Below are 22,816 nucleotides of genomic sequence, written 5' to 3'. Positions count from 1 at the left end.
TCCCTGAGCAAGTGCTTTGGCAACAGTAGGAAGGAAAAACCTGCTTTTAACAGGAAGAACAACTAATGTGGTCAAGGATGTTACCTGGGTATTAACTACTAAACATAGACACAGCATAGGTAAATTTAAAAAAAGAAATTAAAAGGTTGCACCAATGGAAAAGGTAAAGCCTTTAAAAAATTACTGTCTAAAAAACAAAACAAAACAAATTCTAACTAAAGTCTGGTCAACCATAAATCTGACTGTTAATGGCTTGGACTGTGAGTGTTCATTATAGAGCTTAGTTTCCTCCAAAGGTTTGTTGCACTAAAATAGCTGGCTAAGCAGATTTAAATATTGAATAAATTAGAGTACAATGTAAGAATACCTATCTAAACCTGATCCAACATGCTGTATTTTTACATGCCATTTGTAGTATCTTCACTGTTTTGGTAAAAGTGTGTCTTCTTTATGTTCATGATGTGTTTCACTGCGTGCAAAAAGCAAACTGAAAAGCTAAAGACTTTCGTTTATTGCCATTTTAGATCCGTTATTGAAAATGCACAATTCCAAATGTATCTGCAGAAAACAACATTTTTCACAATTCTCCTGCAATTGAAAGAATAAACCTCTAACAAATTACTCTCTAAAAAATAACAGTGAAAAACAAAAATACTGATATGATCTGTTAATCATTCAAACAAAGTTCTGGTTGGTAATCAAAAATTTGAATGACTCCACTCATTCTGTCAATTATACTTTGATTTTACTTGTTAGAAGTGACTGGCATCGGTCGGCCTGCCCGTGATGTTGTGTTCTCGGAATTTCGAGGGTTAATCACCACCTGGGACGAGGGTTATTGGAGGACACGGGGTGTTTATTCTCTACTCGGGCACGGACGAAAAGAAGAGGAGAAAACCACCCACTCAACTTTCATTGTACCTGGATCAGCTGTTCACTGTTTTTACCACTTTGTAAATAAACCACACTGTTTATTCTTAAAGAGCAGTGTGTTCTTCACTTTTCACAGTACAACAAACTAACCTGTTTATCCTGCACTAACCTACAGCAAGGAAATACAGCAGCTGGACCTTTAGCTAGCAACACACTTTGAGACAAACTGCACACAAACACTTTGTGTGTTTGTGATGTTTGTTGAGCTGAGAGGAAAGCTGCACTGGAAATTAACTGACACTTAAAAACAATCACTTTTAATCCCTGACTTTGACACATGTCATCTTTTTTTATCCACTGGTGATTAATAAACAAACAAAGGTCTGCAGTCTCCAAAAGTTGATTCTGTTTATCTGAAAGTAGCGTTTTCAGTGGGAGAAACGTTTCGTCTCTCATCCAAGTGACTTCTTCAGTGTCAGCTGACTGCAGGTTTCTCCAATCTAATTAACAGTACATTTGCATAATGACTGAAACCAGCCCAGTGAAGGAACAATGGGCTGGGAGGTCCACAGTGACAAGATAATAACGAGATAATGATTCCCCCCAAATGCATTATAGCCAAAGTAATGAGCCTGTTTTGAAAACGTAATAAGTAGAAAGTACAGATATTTGCTTGAAACTGTAGGGAGTAAAACTAAAAAGTAGTCAGAAAAATCTGTTCCCTTGACATCTGCCTTTGCCTGTTGTTCAGAATGCTGACATCTGTTTGATGCTATTGCTTATGCTATTGTCACAAGTAAATGCTATAATGTCAAGTTCCATGTGTCTCTCACTGGCGACTGACAGCACACAGCATATGAGATGAAGGAGGGGTGGTGAATCCCACAGCTGGTGTGAGATCCAGTTCATCCTCTGTGATTCCAGGTGGAGGAGTGAAACGAAAGCGCTGAATGAGGGAGGTGAAGAAGAGGAAGAGCTCCATCTTAGCCAGACCTTCTCCGAGACACATCCTGCGACCTGCAAGAGCAGTTTACACTCATTTAAATCCAATCACGTCTGTGGAAGTGTACATTTTATCAAAGTTGTCATACCTGCAGAAAAGGGCATGAAGGCATCTCTCCTGACAAATTGACCCTTTTTGTCCAGAAAATGTGAAGGGTTAAAAGTGTGTGGGCTCTCCCATTCACTCTCATCATACAGGACAGAGGTGAGAAGGGGAAACACAATAGTTCCCTGTGGGAAACCAAGAAGATTTCTCATGTAGATGTACATCTACAGAACTAGTTCAGGTTATCAGAAGTGAATCAAGATGTTAAAATATATTTAGGTACAGCAGCTGACCTTTTTGATAAAGTATCCCTTGAAGGTGACATCTTGGCTAGTTTGGTGAGGAAGAGACATGGGAGCAATATTCGCCAGTCTCTGAGTCTCGTGAATGACTGCATCAGTGTACGGCAGGTTTTTCCGGTCATCTACACAAACTTGTCGGCTTCCTACTACCCGGCTCAGCTCCTCGTGGACCTGCTCTGCAGAGACAAAATAAAGAAACGCATTTGTCCACATTAGTTTTAACAGATCTGCTAAAATGTGTAAAAAAAAAAAATTTAAATCCAAAATATACACAGAATATTGTTATGGTGCACATTGTTTGCATCTGACATGTGTATTTATTTACCACTGACTGGTAGTAACAAAGACAAAACTCCTAATTTTTTGCCTTATCTCTCTGATATCACATGCTGACATGTCAGTAAACCCATAACTGAAGTCCTTGGTCTTGTACCCCAACAGGACACTGAACTCTATTTATGTGTTATTACCATACATAATGAGACTTGCATGTCTTGTCCAGTTCCTTACCCTGTATGTGTGGGTATTTAGCCATTAACAGCAAACCCCATCTCAGTGTGGCTGCTGTGGTGTCAGTGCCAGCAGCAAACAGGTTGCTCACTGTGAATGTCAAGTTCTCCTCATTGTAGTGAGTATCCAAAACACAGGAGTCCTAAAAGAAGTAACACTCACATTGCTTATTGCTATCAAACCTAAAGTGTAAATAATATTATCATAATTTTAAAAAACACATATTGTCTTACTTCTTCTTTCTGTTTCACAATCAGAAAACAGTCCACAAGCCCTCGGCACAGTCCGGGCTCCAGAGTCTCTTTCAGATGATTAATTAAATTCTTTATATCTGTGACAGCCATCTCAACATTTTTTAACACCACCTGGCGATTTTTTATCCAACCGAACAGCCGAGGAAACATGTTAAAAAGCTGTGGAAAAAACAGTAAAACAAAGCTTATTCCAAGTAAATACACGTAATTATCAGAAATAAAATGAAATACACTTTACTTTGTCATATGACACAGTTTACATACTTAAAAATGTCAATATAGTATTATTACACAATTTTTCACTAAATCCTGGTTTTCATTTTTGTGAAAGCACCAATGACTTAACTTATTTCAGAATTTCTCTCACAGAAATCATTGAAATCACAATTAACAAAGTTACTGTTGCTGTGCATCTAAAGATATCTAATATTTTCAGGTAGCGTTACCATGTATTCTCTTAATGACTGTGAGTGCATATTGTGTCATATACAGTGGGGCAAAAAAGTATTTAGTCAGCCACCGATTGTGCAAGTTCCCCCACTTAAAATGATGACAGAGGTCAGTAATTTGCACCAGAGGTACACTTCAACTGTGAGAGACAGAATGTGAAAAAAAAATCCATGAATTCACATGGTAGGATTTGTAAAGAATTTATTCGTAAATCAGGGTGGAAAATAAGTATTTGGTCACCTCAAACATGGAAGATCTCTGGCTCTCACAGACCTGTAACGTCTTCTGTAAGAAGCTTTTCTGTCCCCCACTCGTTACCTGTATGAATGGCACCAGTTTGAACTCATCATCTGTATAAAAGACACCTGTCCACAGCCTCAAACAGTCAGACTCCAAACTCCGCCATGGCCAAGACCAAAGAGCTTTCGAAGGACACCAGGAAAAGTATTGTAGACCTGCACCAGACTGAACATGAAATTAAACTTAATAAACCACAATATAAAAGAATCATACCATGACCTCGGTTTATATCATTAAGTATCGGGGAGATGTTGCGCTCTCCAAACTCCTCTGCATAGTTGACCAGTGCCTCTCTGACTGTCTCATATCCAGCCAGGACCACGACTTTGTTGGTTCCAAAGTAAAGAGTAAATACAGAGCCATATTCCTTTGAAAGCTGGAAGAATCATTCAAAATAATAATAATTAAATAGCATGTTACGTTCCCCTAACATTTCACAGGAGACCCTGCTAGGGCCATAACATAGCATTAGGTATTGTAATATGTTTAAACTGGCTTCTTTTGATTCAGATCTTGAGAAGAGTTATTTTACCTCACACAGAGTTTTGTGGGGTCTCTTGGGATCTAATTGCAACAGGTTACCAAGCAGGGGCAGAGGTCTCGGTCCTGGGGCTTCATACATACAAAGTTAATTTAAAGACAAGGACTTTAATGAGCCAAGGCTGACATAAATGTGTTTTATCTACTTTCTAATCCATTTATCATAAATGTAACAAAGTGTTTAGAAAGTTAGCACATACATGTAACTTTTCTTCTTTTTTATGCATCCATCTATAGAACGCTGCATGTTATATTCTAAATCTGCCTGTTCTCTTTCAGAAACCTGCCTGCAGAAAATGAACCTAAAGTATGTAATGCAAGGATGTAATCACTTTCAAGATGGAGAAAGCATAAAGTTTGACTTTAAGTGACAGTTATGGACACTTAATATGATAAGGAGATTTTGCAGGTCATTAATCAATGTATAAAACTACAATAAAATGTACTTTTAGTGACACAGGACACAAACATGGAAGCAAGATCTATAATTATGATTATTTATAATAATCATTGCACTAATAAATCATTGCAATTTCTTTAACCATAAAGAATAACTAAATCCATCAGGACAATATCACATCAATGCACTGAACTCACTATGTTATCCCTCTAACAGCCTCCACATGTTCTCACTGTAATTTCCCCCTCATGAATGAATTTATGCTGCACTAATTTGAATGTGTCCCTCCAGAGATTTATAATTGCGAAACCGGTTCACCTTGTACACGCTGACTCCACAGACAAGGTACGAAAATATATCAGGCTACGTCAATAGCGGTAGGTCGTCAGGGTTTCTACTCCACGGCCGTATTTCATACGGTTCCACATTTCCAATGTACGCTATTTTCTGCAAGTACCGTCTCTTTGCATCCAGACGCAACCTGTCTCTGTACCGTCCCTTTTCTTTTAAACTGCTTTTAAGCATGTTTCTAGCAACCGTCCTTCCAGCACAGTGTGTTTGCTTTGATTCGTGACCCAGATATATGGCGCCGCGCTCCCACAATACATTGCGGCATTATGTCAACTCCAAAGCCCTACCGTTGAGTCCCTTCCAGTATTTCAGACAATCCCTTTCCGTCAAGAGCCACTTGTTAATTTGTTGCGGACTTGTGATTTGCACTTCCCAGCCACTGTAAGGAACACTATCAGACACTCTGATCGATGTCAATAAACATGTGCGCACTTAGTGCAGACTTCCCCAAGCTACAGTGGAAACTATCAAAAAGAAAAAGAGATCCTAATAGAACAAAGATTCATCTTCCAAGCCATCAAGTATTTCACTTGAGGAAACTTTTATCCTCTCCAAAATCACCTGGGTTATTTGGTGGATTCTTAAGAATTTGCTAAACAAAAGACTTGCCTTATAGAAAGGGGCCCATTTTAAGGCATACCGAGACACAAAGTCTGAAAGAATATGTATCCCCTGCAACTTTTAGAAGGAAAGACTAATCTTCTCCAAAATCATCCATATTCGGTGCTTCCCCCTCTTCTTTGTGCTTCCAAGAATGGGATCACAATTTCTTCACGACACCTTACTTATGTCTGTGAAGGTTCTCAGTCATCCAGGTCATCGTAGTCAAAGGAGCTTGCAAAGAAAAGCGTCTGGACTTCTTTAAGTTACTTGAAGACGTTTCACCTCTCATCCGAGAAGCTTCTTCAGTTCTAAGGTCAAATGGTGGAGAGTCTGAACTTACGTCTGAACAGACTTAACAATGTGGTGTATGCTGTACAGTGCAGCGAGGAATGCCCAGACCTCTACATTGGAGAGACCAAACAGCCACTTCACAAGCGCATGGCACAACACAGAAGAGCCACCTCCACAGGACAAGACTCAGCCGTCCATCTGTATCTTAAGGATAAAGGACACTCTTTCGAGGATGCCAATGTTCACATTTTGGACAGAGAGGACAGATGGTTTGAAAGAGGAGTGAAAGAAGCCATCTATGTCCACTGTGAGCGACCATCTTTGAACAGAGGCGGGGGTTTACGACACCAACTCTCTGCCATCTATAATCCAGTTTTGAGATCCCTTCCCAGACGCCTTAACGCCCACTCACATCCTGGGCCATCTGATCCCAGGAATTCGCATGATAAGGTGGGGCCAGGTTTCACAATGAACACACCCGAAACTCTGGCTGATTGGGACCCACACCCAGTTTCACACCTTGGCTCAGGCGATTAGAGGATCATCAGGGGGTCCTTTTGTCCCTCTGTGGGGGGTTACTCCCACTAGGTTTATATCTGGGACTCTCCACCATTTGACCTTAGAACTGAAGAAGCTTCTCGGATGAGAGGTGAAACGTCTTCAAGTAACTTAAAGAAGTCCAGACGCTTTTCTTTGCAAGCTCCTTTGACGACGCCTTACTTACTTTAACCTCACTTTCACCATTGCACTTTAGTACAGAAAAAGAAACTTATTTTCTTTGTGGGTGTGTTTCGGTGCAAATGGGAAGGAGTTATAGTTCTTAGTTATAGTTTATAGGCTGTGATAAGTGCTGTTATGAATTTTCAATTAATTGTATTACAACCATCATATGACTCCCTGAGCAAGTGCTTTGGCAACAGTAGGAAGGAAAAACCTGCTTTTAACAGGAAGAACAACTAATGTGGTCAAGGATGTTACCTGGGTATTAACTACTAAACATAGACACAGCATAGGTAAATTTAAAAAAAGAAATTAAAAGGTTGCACCAATGGAAAAGGTAAAGCCTTTAAAAAATTACTGTCTAAAAAACAAAACAAAACAAATTCTAACTAAAGTCTGGTCAACCATAAATCTGACTGTTAATGGCTTGGACTGTGAGTGTTCATTATAGAGCTTAGTTTCCTCCAAAGGTTTGTTGCACTAAAATAGCTGGCTAAGCAGATTTAAATATTGAATAAATTAGAGTACAATGTAAGAATACCTATCTAAACCTGATCCAACATGCTGTATTTTTACATGCCATTTGTAGTATCTTCACTGTTTTGGTAAAAGTGTGTCTTCTTTATGTTCATGATGTGTTTCACTGCGTGCAAAAAGCAAACTGAAAAGCTAAAGACTTTCGTTTATTGCCATTTTAGATCCGTTATTGAAAATGCACAATTTCAAATGTATCTGCAGAAAACAACATTTTTCACAATTCTCCTGCAATTGAAAGAATAAACCTCTAACAAATTACTCTCTAAAAAATAACAGTGAAAAACAAAAATACTGATATGATCTGTTAATCATTCAAACAAAGTTCTGGTTGGTAATCAAAAATTTGAATGACTCCACTCATTCTGTCAATTATACTTTGATTTTACTTGTTAGAAGTGACTGGCATCGGTCGGCCTGCCCGTGATGTTGTGTTCTCGGAATTTCGAGGGTTAATCACCACCTGGGACGAGGGTTATTGGAGGACACGGGGTGTTTATTCTCTACTCGGGCACGGACGAAAAGAAGAGGAGAAAACCACCCACTCAACTTTCATTGTACCTGGATCAGCTGTTCACTGTTTTTACCACTTTGTAAATAAACCACACTGTTTATTCTTAAAGAGCAGTGTGTTCTTCACTTTTCACAGTACAACAAACTAACCTGTTTATCCTGCACTAACCTACAGCAAGGAAATACAGCAGCTGGACCTTTAGCTAGCAACACACTTTGAGACAAACTGCACACAAACACTTTGTGTGTTTGTGATGTTTGTTGAGCTGAGAGGAAAGCTGCACTGGAAATTAACTGACACTTAAAAACAATCACTTTTAATCCCTGACTTTGACACATGTCATCTTTTTTTATCCACTGGTGATTAATAAACAAACAAAGGGCTGCAGTCTCCAAAAGTTGATTCTGTTTATCTGAAAGTAGCGTTTTCAGTGGGAGAAACGTTTCGTCTCTCATCCAAGTGACTTCTTCAGTGTCAGCTGACTGCAGGTTTCTCCAATCTAATTAACAGTACATTTGCATAATGACTGAAACCAGCCCAGTGAAGGAACAATGGGCTGGGAGGTCCACAGTGACAAGATAATAACGAGATAATGATTCCCCCCAAATGCATTATAGCCAAAGTAATGAGCCTGTTTTGAAAACGTAATAAGTAGAAAGTACAGATATTTGCTTGAAACTGTACGGAGTAAAACTAAAAAGTAGTCAGAAAAATCTGTTCCCTTGACATCTGCCTTTGCCTGTTGTTCAGAATGCTGACATCTGTTTGATGCTATTGCTTATGCTATTGTCACAAGTAAATGCTATAATGTCAAGTTCCATGTGTCTCTCACTGGCGACTGACAGCACACAGCATATGAGATGAAGGAGGGGTGGTGAATCCCAGAGCTGGTGTGAGATCCAGTTCATCCTCTGTGATTCCAGGTGGAGGAGTGAAACGAAAGCGCTGAATGAGGGAGGTGAAGAAGAGGAAGAGCTCCATCTTAGCCAGACCTTCTCCGAGACACATCCTGCGACCTGCAAGAGCAGTTTACACTCATTTAAATCCAATCACGTCTGTGGAAGTGTACATTTTATCAAAGTTGTCATACCTGCAGAAAAGGGCATGAAGGCATCTCTCCTGACAAATTGACCCTTTTTGTCCAGAAAATGTGAAGGGTTAAAAGTGTGTGGGCTCTCCCATTCACTCTCATCATACAGGACAGAGGTGAGAAGGGGAAACACAATAGTTCCCTGTGGGAAACCAAGAAGATTTCTCATGTAGATGTACATCTACAGAACTAGTTCAGGTTATCAGAAGTGAATCAAGATGTTAAAATATATTTAGGTACAGCAGCTGACCTTTTTGATAAAGTATCCCTTGAAGGTGACATCTTGGCTAGTTTGGTGAGGAAGAGACATGGGAGCAATATTCGCCAGTCTCTGAGTCTCGTGAATGACTGCATCAGTGTACGGCAGGTTTTTCCGGTCATCTACACAAACTTGTCGGCTTCCTACTACCCGGCTCAGCTCCTCGTGGACCTGCTCTGCAGAGACAAAATAAAGAAACGCATTTGTCCACATTAGTTTTAACAGATCTGCTAAAATGTGTAAAAAAAAAAATTTAAATCCAAAATATACACAGAATATTGTTATGGTGCACATTGTTTGCATCTGACATGTGTATTTATTTACCACTGACTGGTAGTAACAAAGACAAAACTCCTAATTTTTTGCCTTATCTCTCTGATATCACATGCTGACATGTCAGTAAACCCATAACTGAAGTCCTTGGTCTTGTACCCCAACAGGACACTGAACTCTATTTATGTGTTATTACCATACATAATGAGACTTGCATGTCTTGTCCAGTTCCTTACCCTGTATGTGTGGGTATTTAGCCATTAACAGCAAACCCCATCTCAGTGTGGCTGCTGTGGTGTCAGTGCCAGCAGCAAACAGGTTGCTCACTGTGAATGTCAAGTTCTCCTCATTGTAGTGAGTATCCAAAACACAGGAGTCCTAAAAGAAGTAACACTCACATTGCTTATTGCTATCAAACCTAAAGTGTAAATAATATTATCATAATTTTAAAAAACACATATTGTCTTACTTCTTCTTTCTGTTTCACAATCAGAAAACAGTCCACAAGCCCTCGGCACAGTCCGGGCTCCAGAGTCTCTTTCAGATGATTAATTAAATTCTTTATATCTGTGACAGCCATCTCAACATTTTTTAACACCACCTGGCGATTTTTTATCCAACCGAACAGCCAAGGAAACATGTTAAAAAGCTGTGGAAAAAACAGTAAAACAAAGCTTATTCCAAGTAAATACACGTAATTATCAGAAATAAAATGAAATACACTTTACTTTGTCATATGACACAGTTTACATACTTAAAAATGTCAATATAGTATTATTACACAATTTTTCACTAAATCCTGGTTTTCATTTTTGTGAAAGCACCAATGACTTAACTTATTTCAGAATTTCTCTCACAGAAATCATTGAAATCACAATTAACAAAGTTACTGTTGCTGTGCATCTAAAGATATCTAATATTTTCAGGTAGCGTTACCATGTATTCTCTTAATGACTGTGAGTGCATATTGTGTCATATACAGTGGGGCAAAAAAGTATTTAGTCAGCCACCGATTGTGCAAGTTCCCCCACTTAAAATGATGACAGAGGTCAGTAATTTGCACCAGAGGTACACTTCAACTGTGAGAGACAGAATGTGAAAAAAAATCCATGAATTCACATGGTAGGATTTGTAAAGAATTTATTCGTAAATCAGGGTGGAAAATAAGTATTTGGTCACCTCAAACATGGAAGATCTCTGGCTCTCACAGACCTGTAACGTCTTCTGTAAGAAGCTTTTCTGTCCCCCACTCGTTACCTGTATGAATGGCACCTGTTTGAACTCATCATCTGTATAAAAGACACCTGTCCACAGCCTCAAACAGTCAGACTCCAAACTCCGCCATGGCCAAGACCAAAGAGCTTTCGAAGGACACCAGGAAAAGTATTGTAGACCTGCACCAGACTGGGAAGAGTGAATCTACAATAGGCAAGCAGCTTGGTGTGAAAAAATCAACTGTGGGAGCAATCATCAGAAAATGGAAGACATACAAGACCACTGATAATCTCCCTCAATCTGGGGCTCCATGCAAGATCTCATCCCGTGGGGTCAAAATGATCATGAGAACGGTGAGCAAAGATCCCAGAACCACACGGGGGGACCTGGTGAATGACCTGCAGAGAGCTGGGACCAAAGTAACAAAGGTCACCATCAGTAACACACTACAACGGCAGGGAATCAAATCCCGCAGTGCCAGACGTGTTCCGCTGCTGAAGCCAGTGCATGTCCAGGCCCGTCTGAAGTTTGCCAGAGAGCACATGGATGATACAGCAGAGGATTGGGAGAATGTCATGTGGTCAGATGAAACCAAAGTAGAACTTTTTGGTATAAACTCAACTCGTCGTGTTTGGAGGAAGAAGAATACTGAGTTGCATCCCAAGAACACCATACCTACTGTGAAGCATGGGGGTGGAAACATCATGCTATGGGGCTGTTTTTCTGCCAAGGGGACAGGACGACTGATCCGTGTTAAGGACAGAATGAATGGGGCCATGTATCGTGAGATTTTGAGCCAAAACCTCCTTCCATCAGTGAGAACTTTGAAGATGAAACGAGGCTGGGTCTTCCAACATGACAATGATCCAAAACACACCGCCCGGGCAACAAAGGAGTGGCTCCGTAAGAAGCATTTGAAAGTCCTGGAGTGGCCTAGCCAGTCTCCAGACCTCAACCCCATAGAAAATCTGTGGCGGGAGTTGAAAGTCCGTGTTGCTCGGCGACAGCCCCAAAACATCACTGCTCTCAAGAAGATCTGCATGGAGGAATGGGCCAAAATACCAGCTACTGTGTGTGCAAACCTGGTAAAGACCTATAGTAAACGTTTGACCTCTGTTATTGCCAACAAAGGTTATGTTACAAAGTATTGAGTTGTATTTTTGTTATTGACCAAATACTTATTTTCCACCCTGATTTACGAATAAATTCTTTACAAATCCTACCATGTGGATTCATGGATTTTTTTTTCACATTCTGTCTCTCACAGTTGAAGTGTACCTCTGGTGCAAATTACTGACCTCTGTCATCATTTTAGGTGGGGGAACTTGCACAATCGGTGGCTGACTAAATACTTTTTTGCCCCACTGTATACATTTTATTGTATCTCATGATTAAGAATTACTCTCTTTGGCTCAATGAGCAACAAACAAATTTATAAAATAAGAAGAAAAAAGATTGTGAAAAAGCAAACAGTCAGATTTCCAATGCACCACAGAGCCACATTTGCAAAACACATGGCCAAACAGCGGGAGCAGCAGGAAGAACTGCAGAATCGAATCGAGCGTAGGATGGATTGAGAACCTGGCAGCTCGGATCTGGTCCCGGCCGCCACCCCAACTGGCGTTCCCCGAAGCCGTGGAAGTGGAGGAGGTCCTGACTGTTCCGGTGCCCGTCGTCGGGTGGGAGCGGCTGGTGCCTGGCAGCCTTATACGTGTAGTAGAAATCAGGTCATGAGGCCTGTTTGTTGTTGCTAATTTAAGCTGCTTTTATAAGATTTTATAGTTTCACAGGATGTTCTACTTCCATATATGAATGTATGTGATTGTCATTGTAGCAGGTTGAAAAAGCTACATGTTTATTTTTGTAAGAAAACGGGATCGTCTAGTGGTGACGTGTGTGCCAAACGACCAGAACTGGTGTCCAAAGTCTCAGGGAAGGCTGCATTGAGTGCGTCATCCAGGGAGCCCAGGTCACAGTCAAAACGTCAAGATGGCCACTGTTACCCCACGGCGGTTGTTGATAGTAAAGATCCAGAAAAGACTTTGTGATTTGAGTGTGAGCCAGCTGCGCACTGTTGTTTCTTCAGTGGAGGATGGCAGTATGACTCGCAATCTTGATGGCTTAAGTCAGGGGTGTCAAACTCAAATACACAGTGGGCCAAAATTCAAAACTGGAACAAGGTCGCGGGCTAACATTAATATTTATTGAAAAAAAATCTTCCTCCAGATTTAAGAATGAATCTCTTCTTATGGACTCAAACAAGTTTTGCTGAAAAACTGAATATGGAACGAGCAAAGCTTAATACTAAACAATATATATATTAGCTGTATAATACCAGTAGGCCAGCTCTAATAATAATTTGGTATGGCTTCGCGGGCCAAATGTAATTAGGCTGCGGGCCAAATTTGGCCCGCGGGCCAGAGTTTGACACCTATGGCTTAAGTGAACCAGAACTGTATGACCTGATTGTTGAGTACATCAGAGGTGAAAAGTTAAGAGCGTTGGAGGATGAAGGTATGGCCCAGCTCTTGCTCCTCGACGACATCGAGAGTGACCTGCTGTCAACGGACGTCGGAGGGGCTGGAGATCATCTGGCCGTGCCGCTTGAGATGGAAGATATTCCTAACCAGCAGCAGGAGTGCCCTACTTGACCCCACACATCCTGACAGACACCTGGCTATGCCAGCTGACCACATCCCCTAACACAGACTCTCACACACAGCCCATTCTACCGCAGGACAGAGACATCTCCACCTTTCCCTCATCCATGCTAAGAGACACTGATACGCCCACCAAGAACTTCAACATCCCAGCTTCAGTGTCACCGGCGCCTAGTGTTGCTGGGGTTTCCCCTGGCAGGGTGAGTCGTCCGTCCAGAGGATATGACCAAGTTTTGAGTCTCAGTGATGTGGCAGCTTTGTTTCCACGCAGAGAATTCAAGTTGCATGGTGGACAAATTTCAGATCTTGGCTCGGATATGTCCTACAGTAGTCTGTGCAAACAAATTGATGAGGGGTTACAAGAAGGGTTTACTGAGTGTGAAATAATCAGAACCTTGCTAAAGATAATGAAGCCTGGTACTCTCAAGGAAATGTTAACCAACAAAGATGATTTGACAGTTGATGGTTTGAAGAAACTTCTCCGCTCTCATATTCGAGACAAGAATAGCGCTGAACTCTTTCAAGAGCTAAGTAATGCTAAGCAGCAAGACAAAGAGAGTGCACAGCAGTTTTTGTACAGAATTATAGGGTTAAAACAGCGTGTACTATTTGAGTCACGACAGCCTGGTGCAGACTTTAGCTATGACAAAAAGCTTGTGCAGGGCACATTTCTTCACACACTTTATCAAGGGTTCAATGAAAAAAACAACTATGTGAGACAAGACCTCAAACCTTTTCTTAATGACTTGCAGGTTAGTGACGACTTTTTGCTTGAACAGATTACAAAGTCCATCAGCGAGGAAGCTGAGAGACTGAGGCGACTGGGTACAGCATCTAAAATCAGACCTGTGACTGTAAGTGCCGCTCAGCTTGCTAACACGGACTTGACTGAGCAAGCGAAGGTTAACACTGAGCTACAGGCTAACCGTGCAGCTATTAGAGAACTGACTGCCCAAGTGTCTTCATTGACTAGACAGCTAACTAAAGTGGTGAGCCAGACTGATAGTGTGGCATCTGGAGACTCCTGCTCGCCCCTGAACCACCCTCCAACACCTCCAGCTGAGAACCGGGGCAGATGTGGTGATTGTGTACAGCAAGGCAAAGTGAGCTGCCCCCCACTGCTTTGCGTGTGGCCAGCCAGGACACCGGGCTATTGGCTGCCTGCGGCGTAAGGTGTCGGGAAACGGGGTGAGGTCACTGGAGAGGGGCTGCCAGTGACCGAACAAGCCGAGGAGTCCCCAGCACACACCAGTTTTGCTAAGACTTCAAGTGTGGTGAGATCAAATGTACCCAGTCCTGCACCACCAGCGAAACCCACTGCACAGCTTATTGGGAACAGATGTATGGTCTCATGTGCCATCAATGGAGTACCACTTAAGATGCTGCTTGATTCAGGGGCCCAAGTGACTATGGTATCAAGAGCATGGATAGAGAAAAACATCCCCCACATTAAGATCAAGCCACTTGAGTCCCTCCTTTCAGACCAGCCTCTGGAAATAGCGGCAGCTAATGGTACAGACGTTCCATTTGATGGTTGGGCAGACACGGAACTTCAAATTCAGAGTGTGAACTATGGGCATGTCGCCATACAAGTGCCAGTGCTTATCAGTCAGCACAACCTTAACTGTCTTATTTTAGGCAGCAACGTAATAGCTGAAATCCTAAAAACCAATAAAGAACAGAGAGGTGGGGCTGACCTGTCTGCGCTCCTCAAAGAAGCTTTAAGTGTCAGCAGCAGTGCAGTAGATGCTCTAGTTTCAGCACTTCAGATGCCCACCCCTGATGAAATAGATCCTGAGTGTAGTGTGAGAACAGGAAAAAAAGGTGTAATGATTCCTGCAGGACAGATTTGTGAAGTAAAGTGTAGAGTCAGAGAATGGCCAAGAGGTGGCCCACGACTCTTCCAACCAAATCTAGAGAACAGCTGCCCTGAGGGTTTGGAGTTGTTCCCAGCTTTGGTAGATGTCCCCAGTGGGTTGACAAAAATTGTTAAGATTCCCATTCAGAATCCTACCAAACATGACATTTTTCTCTCCAAAAGAACAGTCTTAGGTACATTGGAAGAGGTGACTGAAGTAAAACCTGTCAAGTATCTCTCTGCTGACGCAGGGTCATCAGCCCATACAAATGTAAAAGTGTGTTCAGTTCAGCTAGGTAACGAAAAGCATCAGACAGAAGTCAATGAAGGTCAGAGATGGCATCCACCTGTTGATTTGTCCTACCTGACAGAGGGTAGTTAGAGACATGTTGTATGAACAGTCAGATGTTTTTGCCCAAAGTGACTCTGACATTGGTTGCATCCCAAGCTTGCAGTTGAAAATTAATCTGAAAGACGATACGCCTGTCCAGACATCCTACAATTCGGTCCCCAAACCTTTGTATAAAGAGGTAAAAGAATATGTTCAGAATTTGCTGGACAACAGCTGGATCAGAAAGTCCACATCACCCTACTCATCTCCGGTGGTGTGTGTCCGAAAGAAAGACAAAAGCTTACGCTTGTGTATTGACTTTCGGGGCCTTAACCGTAAAACCATTGCTGACCGCCACCCACTACCACGCATCCAAGACCTGCTGGATAATTTGGGGGGCTATTCATGGTTTTCAATACTCGACCAGGGTAGTGCGTACCACCAGGGCTTTGTTGATGAAAGATCAAGACACCTGACAGCATTCAGCACGCCTTGGGGGTTGTACGAGTGGATCCGCCTCCCATTTGGCCTTACCAACGCCCCAGCAGCATTTCAGAGATGCATGGAGGGGGTCCTTGATGGTCTGAGGGATGAGTGCTGCTCACCATATTTAGATGATGTGCTTTGCTTTTCCAAGACTTTTCATGACCATGTTGATGATCTGATGCATGTGCTTTGCCGCCTGCGAGAGCATGGTGTGAAGCTACGTCCCAAAAAATGTGAACTGTTTAAGCGTCAGGTCAGGTATGTTGGGCGCTTGGTGACCACTGAAGGTGTCCAGATAGACCCAAAAGATCTCGAAGCAGTGGAACATTTGAGAGACAGAGAGCCAAAGAACATGGGAGAGGTCAGAGCACTCTAGGGTTTCTAGGGTATTACAGGACGTTCATTCAGGACTTTTCTAGAATAGCGAGGCCACTGTTTAAGCTTATTGAGAGTCCCAGTGATCCTAGCCTGCAATGTAGCTCAACTAGAGCCAAAATCAAGTTAAAGCGCACAAATGGTGGTCAGCTTCCTTCCAAAACACCAGTGCAATGGACAGCAGAACATCGTACTGTGGTGTCACGTCTGGTGGATATGTTAACCCGTCCACCTGTCCTGGCTTACCCAGATTTCAGTTTGCCCTTCGTTCTACACACAGATGCATCAAATGAAGGCCTGGGGGCTGTGCTTTATCAGCAACAGGGGGAAAAGCTCTGTGTCATTGCTTATGGTTCCAGGACACTCACGCCTGCTGAGAAAAATTACCATCTCCATTCTGGCAAGCTTGAATTCCTTGCCCTGAAGTGGGCAATTTGTGATAAATTTAGGGATTACCTCTACTATGCACCCACTTTCACAGTGTACACAGATAATAATCCCCTCACATACATCTTGAGCACAGCAAAGTTAAACGCTGTGGGACATCGGTGGGTGGGCGAATTAGCTGACTTCCATTTCACTGTAAAGTATAGACCAGGCAAGTCCAACGCAGACACTGACACGCTCTCCCGCTATCCATTGCCACTCCAGGAACACCTCATGGAGTATACTGAGACACTGTCCCCAGAAGTGGTTTCTGCAATCTGGCAAGGAGACAAAGCCATGAGAGACGGTGATGTACCATGGGTGGCTGCACTGCACTGTGTTGACGACACACCCCCTGAAGGTGCCCCTGTCATCACCCCAGAAAACATCAGGGCTGCGCAGAGGGAGGACCCCCCTATCTGTGAGGTGATAAATCTGAAAAAGAGTAGATAGAGTCCTAATAGTAAAGATAAGAGACAGCTAGGACAAGAGACACGTAGGCTAGTACATGAATGGAACAGACTTGTACTTGAGGAAGGAATACTGTACAGACAGACTGGACAAAGAAAACAGCTGATTCTACCCAGTAAGCTTAAGCAAACTGTACGGAAACACCTGCATGATGATATGGGACATGTTGGTGCTGACAAAGTCATTCAGTTAGCAAGGGAGAGGTTTTACTGGCCTTTTATGCAGCGTGAAATTGAGGACTATGTCATTCGCCAGTGCCCTTGTATCAAACAGAAACGGCCAAGTGTCCCAGAGAGAGCACCAATGGGCTCGATAACAACCAGTGCCCCCTTTGAACTCATTTCGGTTGACTATTTACATCTAGAACCAAGTAAAGGTGGCTTTGAGTACATTTTAGTCTTGGTAGATCACTTTACCCGTTTTGCCCAAGCTTACCCGACTAAGAATAAATCTGGCAAAACAGCAGCTGAGAAAATCTTTCTTGACTTTATCCCGCGTTTCGGGTACCCTGAAAAGCGGCATCATGACCAAGGCCGGGAGTTTGAGAACAACCTTTTCCAAAGACTCAAACAGCTGGCAGGAATAGGCCACTCTCGAACAACCCCCTACCACCCACAGGGAAATCCTGTTGAGCGTCTAAATAGAACACTTCTACAAATGCTACGGACTCTTCATGAGGAGAAAAGGGCAGAATGGAAGGATCATTTGCCCCATATAGTCCATGCATATAACTGCACAAGACATGAGGCAACAGGCTATTCACCTTTCTTCCTCCTTTATGGAAGAGCCCCACGCTTGCCTGTTGATCTGCTTTTTGATTTAAAACCTGAAAAAGAGTCACAGTCCAGACAGGAGTATGCACAAAAGTGGGCTGCACGCATGCAGGAAGCCTATAAAATTGCTTCAGAAAACAGTGCAAAGTCCTCTGCAAAGGGGAAAAAGCATTATGATCAGCACATCAAAGGCATCGCACTGCAACCAGGAGATCGAGTGCTTGTCAGAAACCTCTCCGAGCGGGGTGGTCCAGGCAAACTCCGTGCCTACTGGGAAAAGAAAATTCACAGAGTTGTTGAGAAGATTGGAGATGGACCTGTATATAGGGTACAATCAGAAACAGGAGACAAAACCTTTCGTGTCCTGCATCGAAACCTCCTGCTGCTTGTGACTGATTTGCCGGTAGAGCAAGATCAGCAGGGACGTCAGAAAAGACAAACACAAAGACTGGGAGAGACAAACCCCAATGAAACAGTGGAACATGAGTCTGATCATTCGGATGAAGAGGAAGGGTACACATACAGCCTGAGAACTATACCTGTGTATCAGTGGAGGAGAGTTAACCCCAAAAGGCCTCAGCCGAGACCACACAGTGAACTGAGAGCTGTAGCTCCTGAGTTTCAGCCAATAAGACACGAAATGGAATCAGTGGAAGTGCAGCAGGGAAGTGCAGTCCCACCAGCTGTATCTACAGAACCAGCAGATTTCCCAATGCCTGTTGTTTCATCACCAACAGTGGAAACCCAGGAGGAACCTGCAACTGAGGATCTTATGGAGGACACAGGGTCGGAGAGCTGTGTGGATAACAGGGACCCTGCCCCAGAGACACCAGAATGGGATGTGCCACCAATACGGAGGTCGACCAGAGCTGTGAAACCGAAAGAGGTTTTTACATATAGCCAAATGGGACAGCCTTCATATCAGCTCTGGAGACCTGGAGCAAACATGATGCTTGCATATGTTCCCTGCCACATGTCACTTTACCCAGCTGTTCCTGACTGTTATTACCTCACACCAGTATGGACATGTTAGACTGGTGACCAAAAGACCTTTTGACATTACTCCTGGAACTAATAGTTTTGACTATTAGACTTTAAAGACTTTGGGCAAACGCCATGAAGTGTGTTAGTTTGGTTCCAGATGTCCGGAGCCATCTCTTAAAGCAGGGGAGAGTGTAGCAGGTTGAAAAAGCTACATGTTTATTTTTGTAAGAAAACCAAATACCCCCTTATTTTTTGTTTATTATTGTGACTTATTTTGACATTGTTATGTGTTGTTATATTGGTTATATTTCATTATGCCAGTAGATGGTGCTCTTGCACTGCTGTGGAACTACCAGAGAGACTAGCTATAGGCTCTGCGTATGCGCAGCTCAGAAATAAATGAGCTCCAGCCTGAGCAAGACGCTAACTTCGGTGTCCTCTCTATTAATCCACAGGTACTGACAAACAAACTTTTATGTTACCGAACTGGTTCTAAATGTCATGTAAGTTGAGTAACAACTGTTCGGCTATATTTTGAGATGAGAGTGATGATGTTGTTTTGTGGTATTTTGTTGTAATGAGTATTAGTGTATCATCGGCATAATGCTTTAATGCTACGTAGCACTATAAGTATATGCTATGACAGTGGCAACCTGCGACTTCCGAAAATGTGTTGTAGTGTTTGTTTTAGTGTTAGCCAAGCAGTACTGAGTACATGTATTAAGGGGAAAGCTTTTTGTTGGTGAAACAATGTTTGCAGTCGTCTGCCGCCATGTTGGTTGCGTTCAGGAGACGCCATGTTCAAAAGTAATAGCGTATATGGCGCGAATGTGGGGAAAGGTTGTGTGAATGTGAGATGGGTTATTTTGGTATGTTGTTATGCTTTGGCCGTGAGTGTTTTGTTTAAGTGTGAGTATGTAAAGTCATTTTGAATTAGTTTGTATTTATTTTGCTTTTGAGAGAATGCTTTTTTTAACTTTATTTTTGTTTATGAACTCTGTTATTTTATGGGAAGAATGCATGGTCTAGTGTGATTTGTATTGTGTATATGTGGAGAAATAAATGAGCTCCAGCCTGAGCAAGACGCTAACTTCGATGTCCTCTCTATTAATCCACAGTTTGCTCATATTTGGCTACGCAGTGCTCTCTAGCCTGTGTGCCGCTTGCTGCCGGTCCAGATTCCCCTAGGTCTGGTGCCGGTAACATCATCAAATCTGAATCAGCATGAAAACGGATGCTGATTGCTGTTAAAGCTGTAACAGTATCAATTTATACCTCGATCCTTTGCACAGTGGTAATATTAGTGGATTTAAATCTTATGTGTAATTTATTTTAAAAACAGCGTCAAGTCAAAAAGCCAACCTGGACTGATGCAGAACCTGAGACACATATGGTTTGATTGGCTCGCTTCACCATGTTCTTGAATACAGGGTCACCGTAGTCAAATCTGCTTCCGTACACAATAGAGGAGATAATGTTGGCTGTTGCGTAAGTTATTGGAAGAGCTGTATCAAAAGCATTTCCTGTAAATTGACACACAAGGGGGGGGGGGGGAATCTAAAATAAATAAATTCGTACACGGGCTAACAGAAATGCACAAAATTTAGAGGTGTGCTAAAAAAAATTTAAAAAATCCTTTAAGTTGAAGTTCAGGGTTCAAAACTGCTTCAGCACACAATGTCATCACTTACATGTACACACACTATCGCCATACCTTTATGCTCTTCAATCACTTGAATCAGATAACCACACTCCTCCAGGATTTTATCCTGAGAAAGTCTTTTGCCCATCCCAAAGTCTTTGAGGGTGGTGAGGGCAAAACGTCTCAGCTCTTTCCACGATTCTCCATTTGCAAACAAAATTCCTACAAAACACAAGGTATAATGCATGTCTGCTCCAGCCTAGCAGCCAGAGCCTGACATTCATCAGTTCAGCAGAGGCACAAATGAACAATCAGGCTTGTAGCGCAGACATTTGTCTGTTTCAGCAGTAGTCTCTGTGACAGAGTTCTCAATTTTGCATTCATGCCTTAACTCAAATAAAGAACTGACAGTATGTGTTTCATGTAATTTTGTATTTCAGCGTGTACTTCTCGGGCTCCACAGCTGAGGTCCTACTTTATCATATTTATCATTTCAAAGTTTGTTTTTTCCTGTGTTAATTCTCTTTCACATCACCAATCGGATAAGAGGTCAGATGACTGCTGTCGTTATCAACTCGATATGTCAGTCCAGGATTTCCCAATCATGTGCTGATTATTTCAAACATGGATAAGTCTGAAGGCAGCAGAGTGACGACTTTTACAAAGCAAGAAAAAAAGATAATTACAAAATAAATATAAAGCATCAAACCACCTCAACCAACCACTGATTCTGAGTTGGATAAGCAAGGGAAAGTGACTTTAGCTGGTAATATAACATGCTAATGTGTGTTAAATGTAAAATCCACAAAGTAAAACATTGATAAAGGGATTTGCTGTTGAGCGATCTGTCAGGTCAGTGAGAGTGAAGGGGGCTGTTGCTCAATCTGATCTTAACCAAGCAAAACAGCAAAGATCAGAGCAAAAAAATAAAATAAAATCAGCATTTCTTCAAAAAGAAAATCATCTGTTTTTAAGGTTTTCAACCGTAATTCTACGGGTCTTTAATTTTTTATTTCAGAGTCATTTTATCACTTTTGATCTGACGTTTCCATCTGTGTCATTGGTGAAATGTTATTATAAAGCCAACTATCAACTGAACTCAAAGTACAACACAATGTTGTCACAAACAGCAGAACTTACTCTCATGGCAGACATCGAGAACAAAGGAATATGCACCACTAAACCTTTAAAATATTATTTTGAAATATTATTTTTCTGATTGAAAAGAAACCTGGACTTCAAGATATTGGTCAGCTGTTGCAAAACATGAGGAAACATGCTGTTAATTGTGTAGCCTGTTTCGATCATGTTTTCTTATATCTCTAGTGATCACAAATAACAAAACCTGCAATTTCCCTGGGCTAACACAGATTTATGAACATGAAATTAAACTTAATAAACCACAATATAAAGAATCTTACCATGACCTCGGTTTATATCATTAAGTATCGGGGAGATGTTGCGCTCTCCAAACTCCTCTGCATAGTTGACCAGTGCCTCTCTGACTGTCTCATATCCAGCCAGGACCACGACTTTGTTGGTTCCAAAGTAAAGAGTAAATACAGAGCCATATTCCTTTGAAAGCTGGAAGAATCATTCAAAATAATAATAATTAAATAGCATGTTACGTTCCCCTAACATTTCACAGGAGACCCTGCTAGGGCCATAACATAGCATTAGGTATTGTAATATGTTTAAACTGGCTTCTTTTGATTCAGATCTTGAGAAGAGTTACCTTACCTCACACAGAGTTTTGTGGGGTCTGTTAAGATCTAATTGCAACAGGTTACCAAGCAGGGGCAGAGGTCTCGGTCCTGGGGGTTCATTTCCTTTTTCCTTAGAGATGAAAATGATAGAAACAAGATAAAGTACAAGCAGGAAAACAACGGCTGCCAGCATTGTGGTGGGACTGAACAAAATGAAAAAGATAAAATCCCCAAAATGTTCCATTTGCTCTGATGTTGATGGTTCTCCTCTGTGCTGTCCTTGCAGGTAACACACTTTGCTTTGTGCCAGACTGCAGGGTGGGGTTTGACTGGCTTTGCAAAAAGTAAACACTGCATGGAAGACAGTTAACTCACTCGACGCCGTTTACTAAAATCAGGCTGTTTTCCAATGGCTGATAAAAAGGCCAGGAAGGCTACCAGAGACTCTGATGTCAATAAACAACTCTCCAAAACCACCTGGGTTATCAGGTATACTCTTTTTTTTTTTTTTTTCTTTCTCATATTTTTATTGAGAGACAAGTGTACAGTGGTTTACAATGACAATACAATCTGTTCC

General features: G+C 41.9%; 2 protein-coding genes across 2 annotated transcripts; both read right to left on the bottom strand.

Annotated features, from left to right (window-relative positions):
- Positions 1 to 500: 500 nt before the first annotated feature.
- LOC146633732 (cytochrome P450 2K1-like) lies at positions 501 to 4,396 on the bottom strand. The gene is made up of 7 exons (XM_085351882.1): positions 4,270 to 4,396; positions 3,841 to 4,113; positions 2,967 to 3,146; positions 2,734 to 2,875; positions 2,215 to 2,399; positions 1,965 to 2,106; positions 501 to 1,890 (listed from the first exon to the last, which is right to left on the bottom strand). Exons 1-7 carry the CDS (start codon positions 4,357 to 4,359, stop codon positions 1,703 to 1,705), a joined length of 1,200 nt encoding a protein of 399 aa, XP_085208008.1. The 5' UTR covers positions 4,360 to 4,396; the 3' UTR covers positions 501 to 1,702.
- A 2,947-nt stretch (positions 4,397 to 7,343) lies between these two features.
- LOC146633731 (cytochrome P450 2K1-like) lies at positions 7,344 to 22,574 on the bottom strand. The gene is made up of 9 exons (XM_085351631.1): positions 22,274 to 22,574; positions 21,955 to 22,117; positions 20,606 to 20,755; positions 20,254 to 20,414; positions 9,782 to 9,961; positions 9,549 to 9,690; positions 9,031 to 9,215; positions 8,781 to 8,922; positions 7,344 to 8,706 (listed from the first exon to the last, which is right to left on the bottom strand). The coding sequence occupies exons 1-9, from the start codon at positions 22,481 to 22,483 to the stop codon at positions 8,519 to 8,521; spliced, it is 1,521 nt and encodes a 506-aa protein (XP_085207757.1). The 5' UTR covers positions 22,484 to 22,574; the 3' UTR covers positions 7,344 to 8,518.
- Between the last annotated feature and the right edge of the window lie 242 nt (positions 22,575 to 22,816).

The sequence above is a fragment of the Diplotaxodon limnothrissa genome, linkage group LG4 (genome assembly GCF_057381915.1).
Source record: "Diplotaxodon limnothrissa isolate DT_005_m linkage group LG4, D_limnothrissa_male_GT1.1, whole genome shotgun sequence".
NCBI classification, from domain to species: Eukaryota; Metazoa; Chordata; class Actinopteri; order Cichliformes; family Cichlidae; genus Diplotaxodon; species Diplotaxodon limnothrissa.
This window is presented reverse-complemented; position numbering and strand designations above follow the sequence as displayed.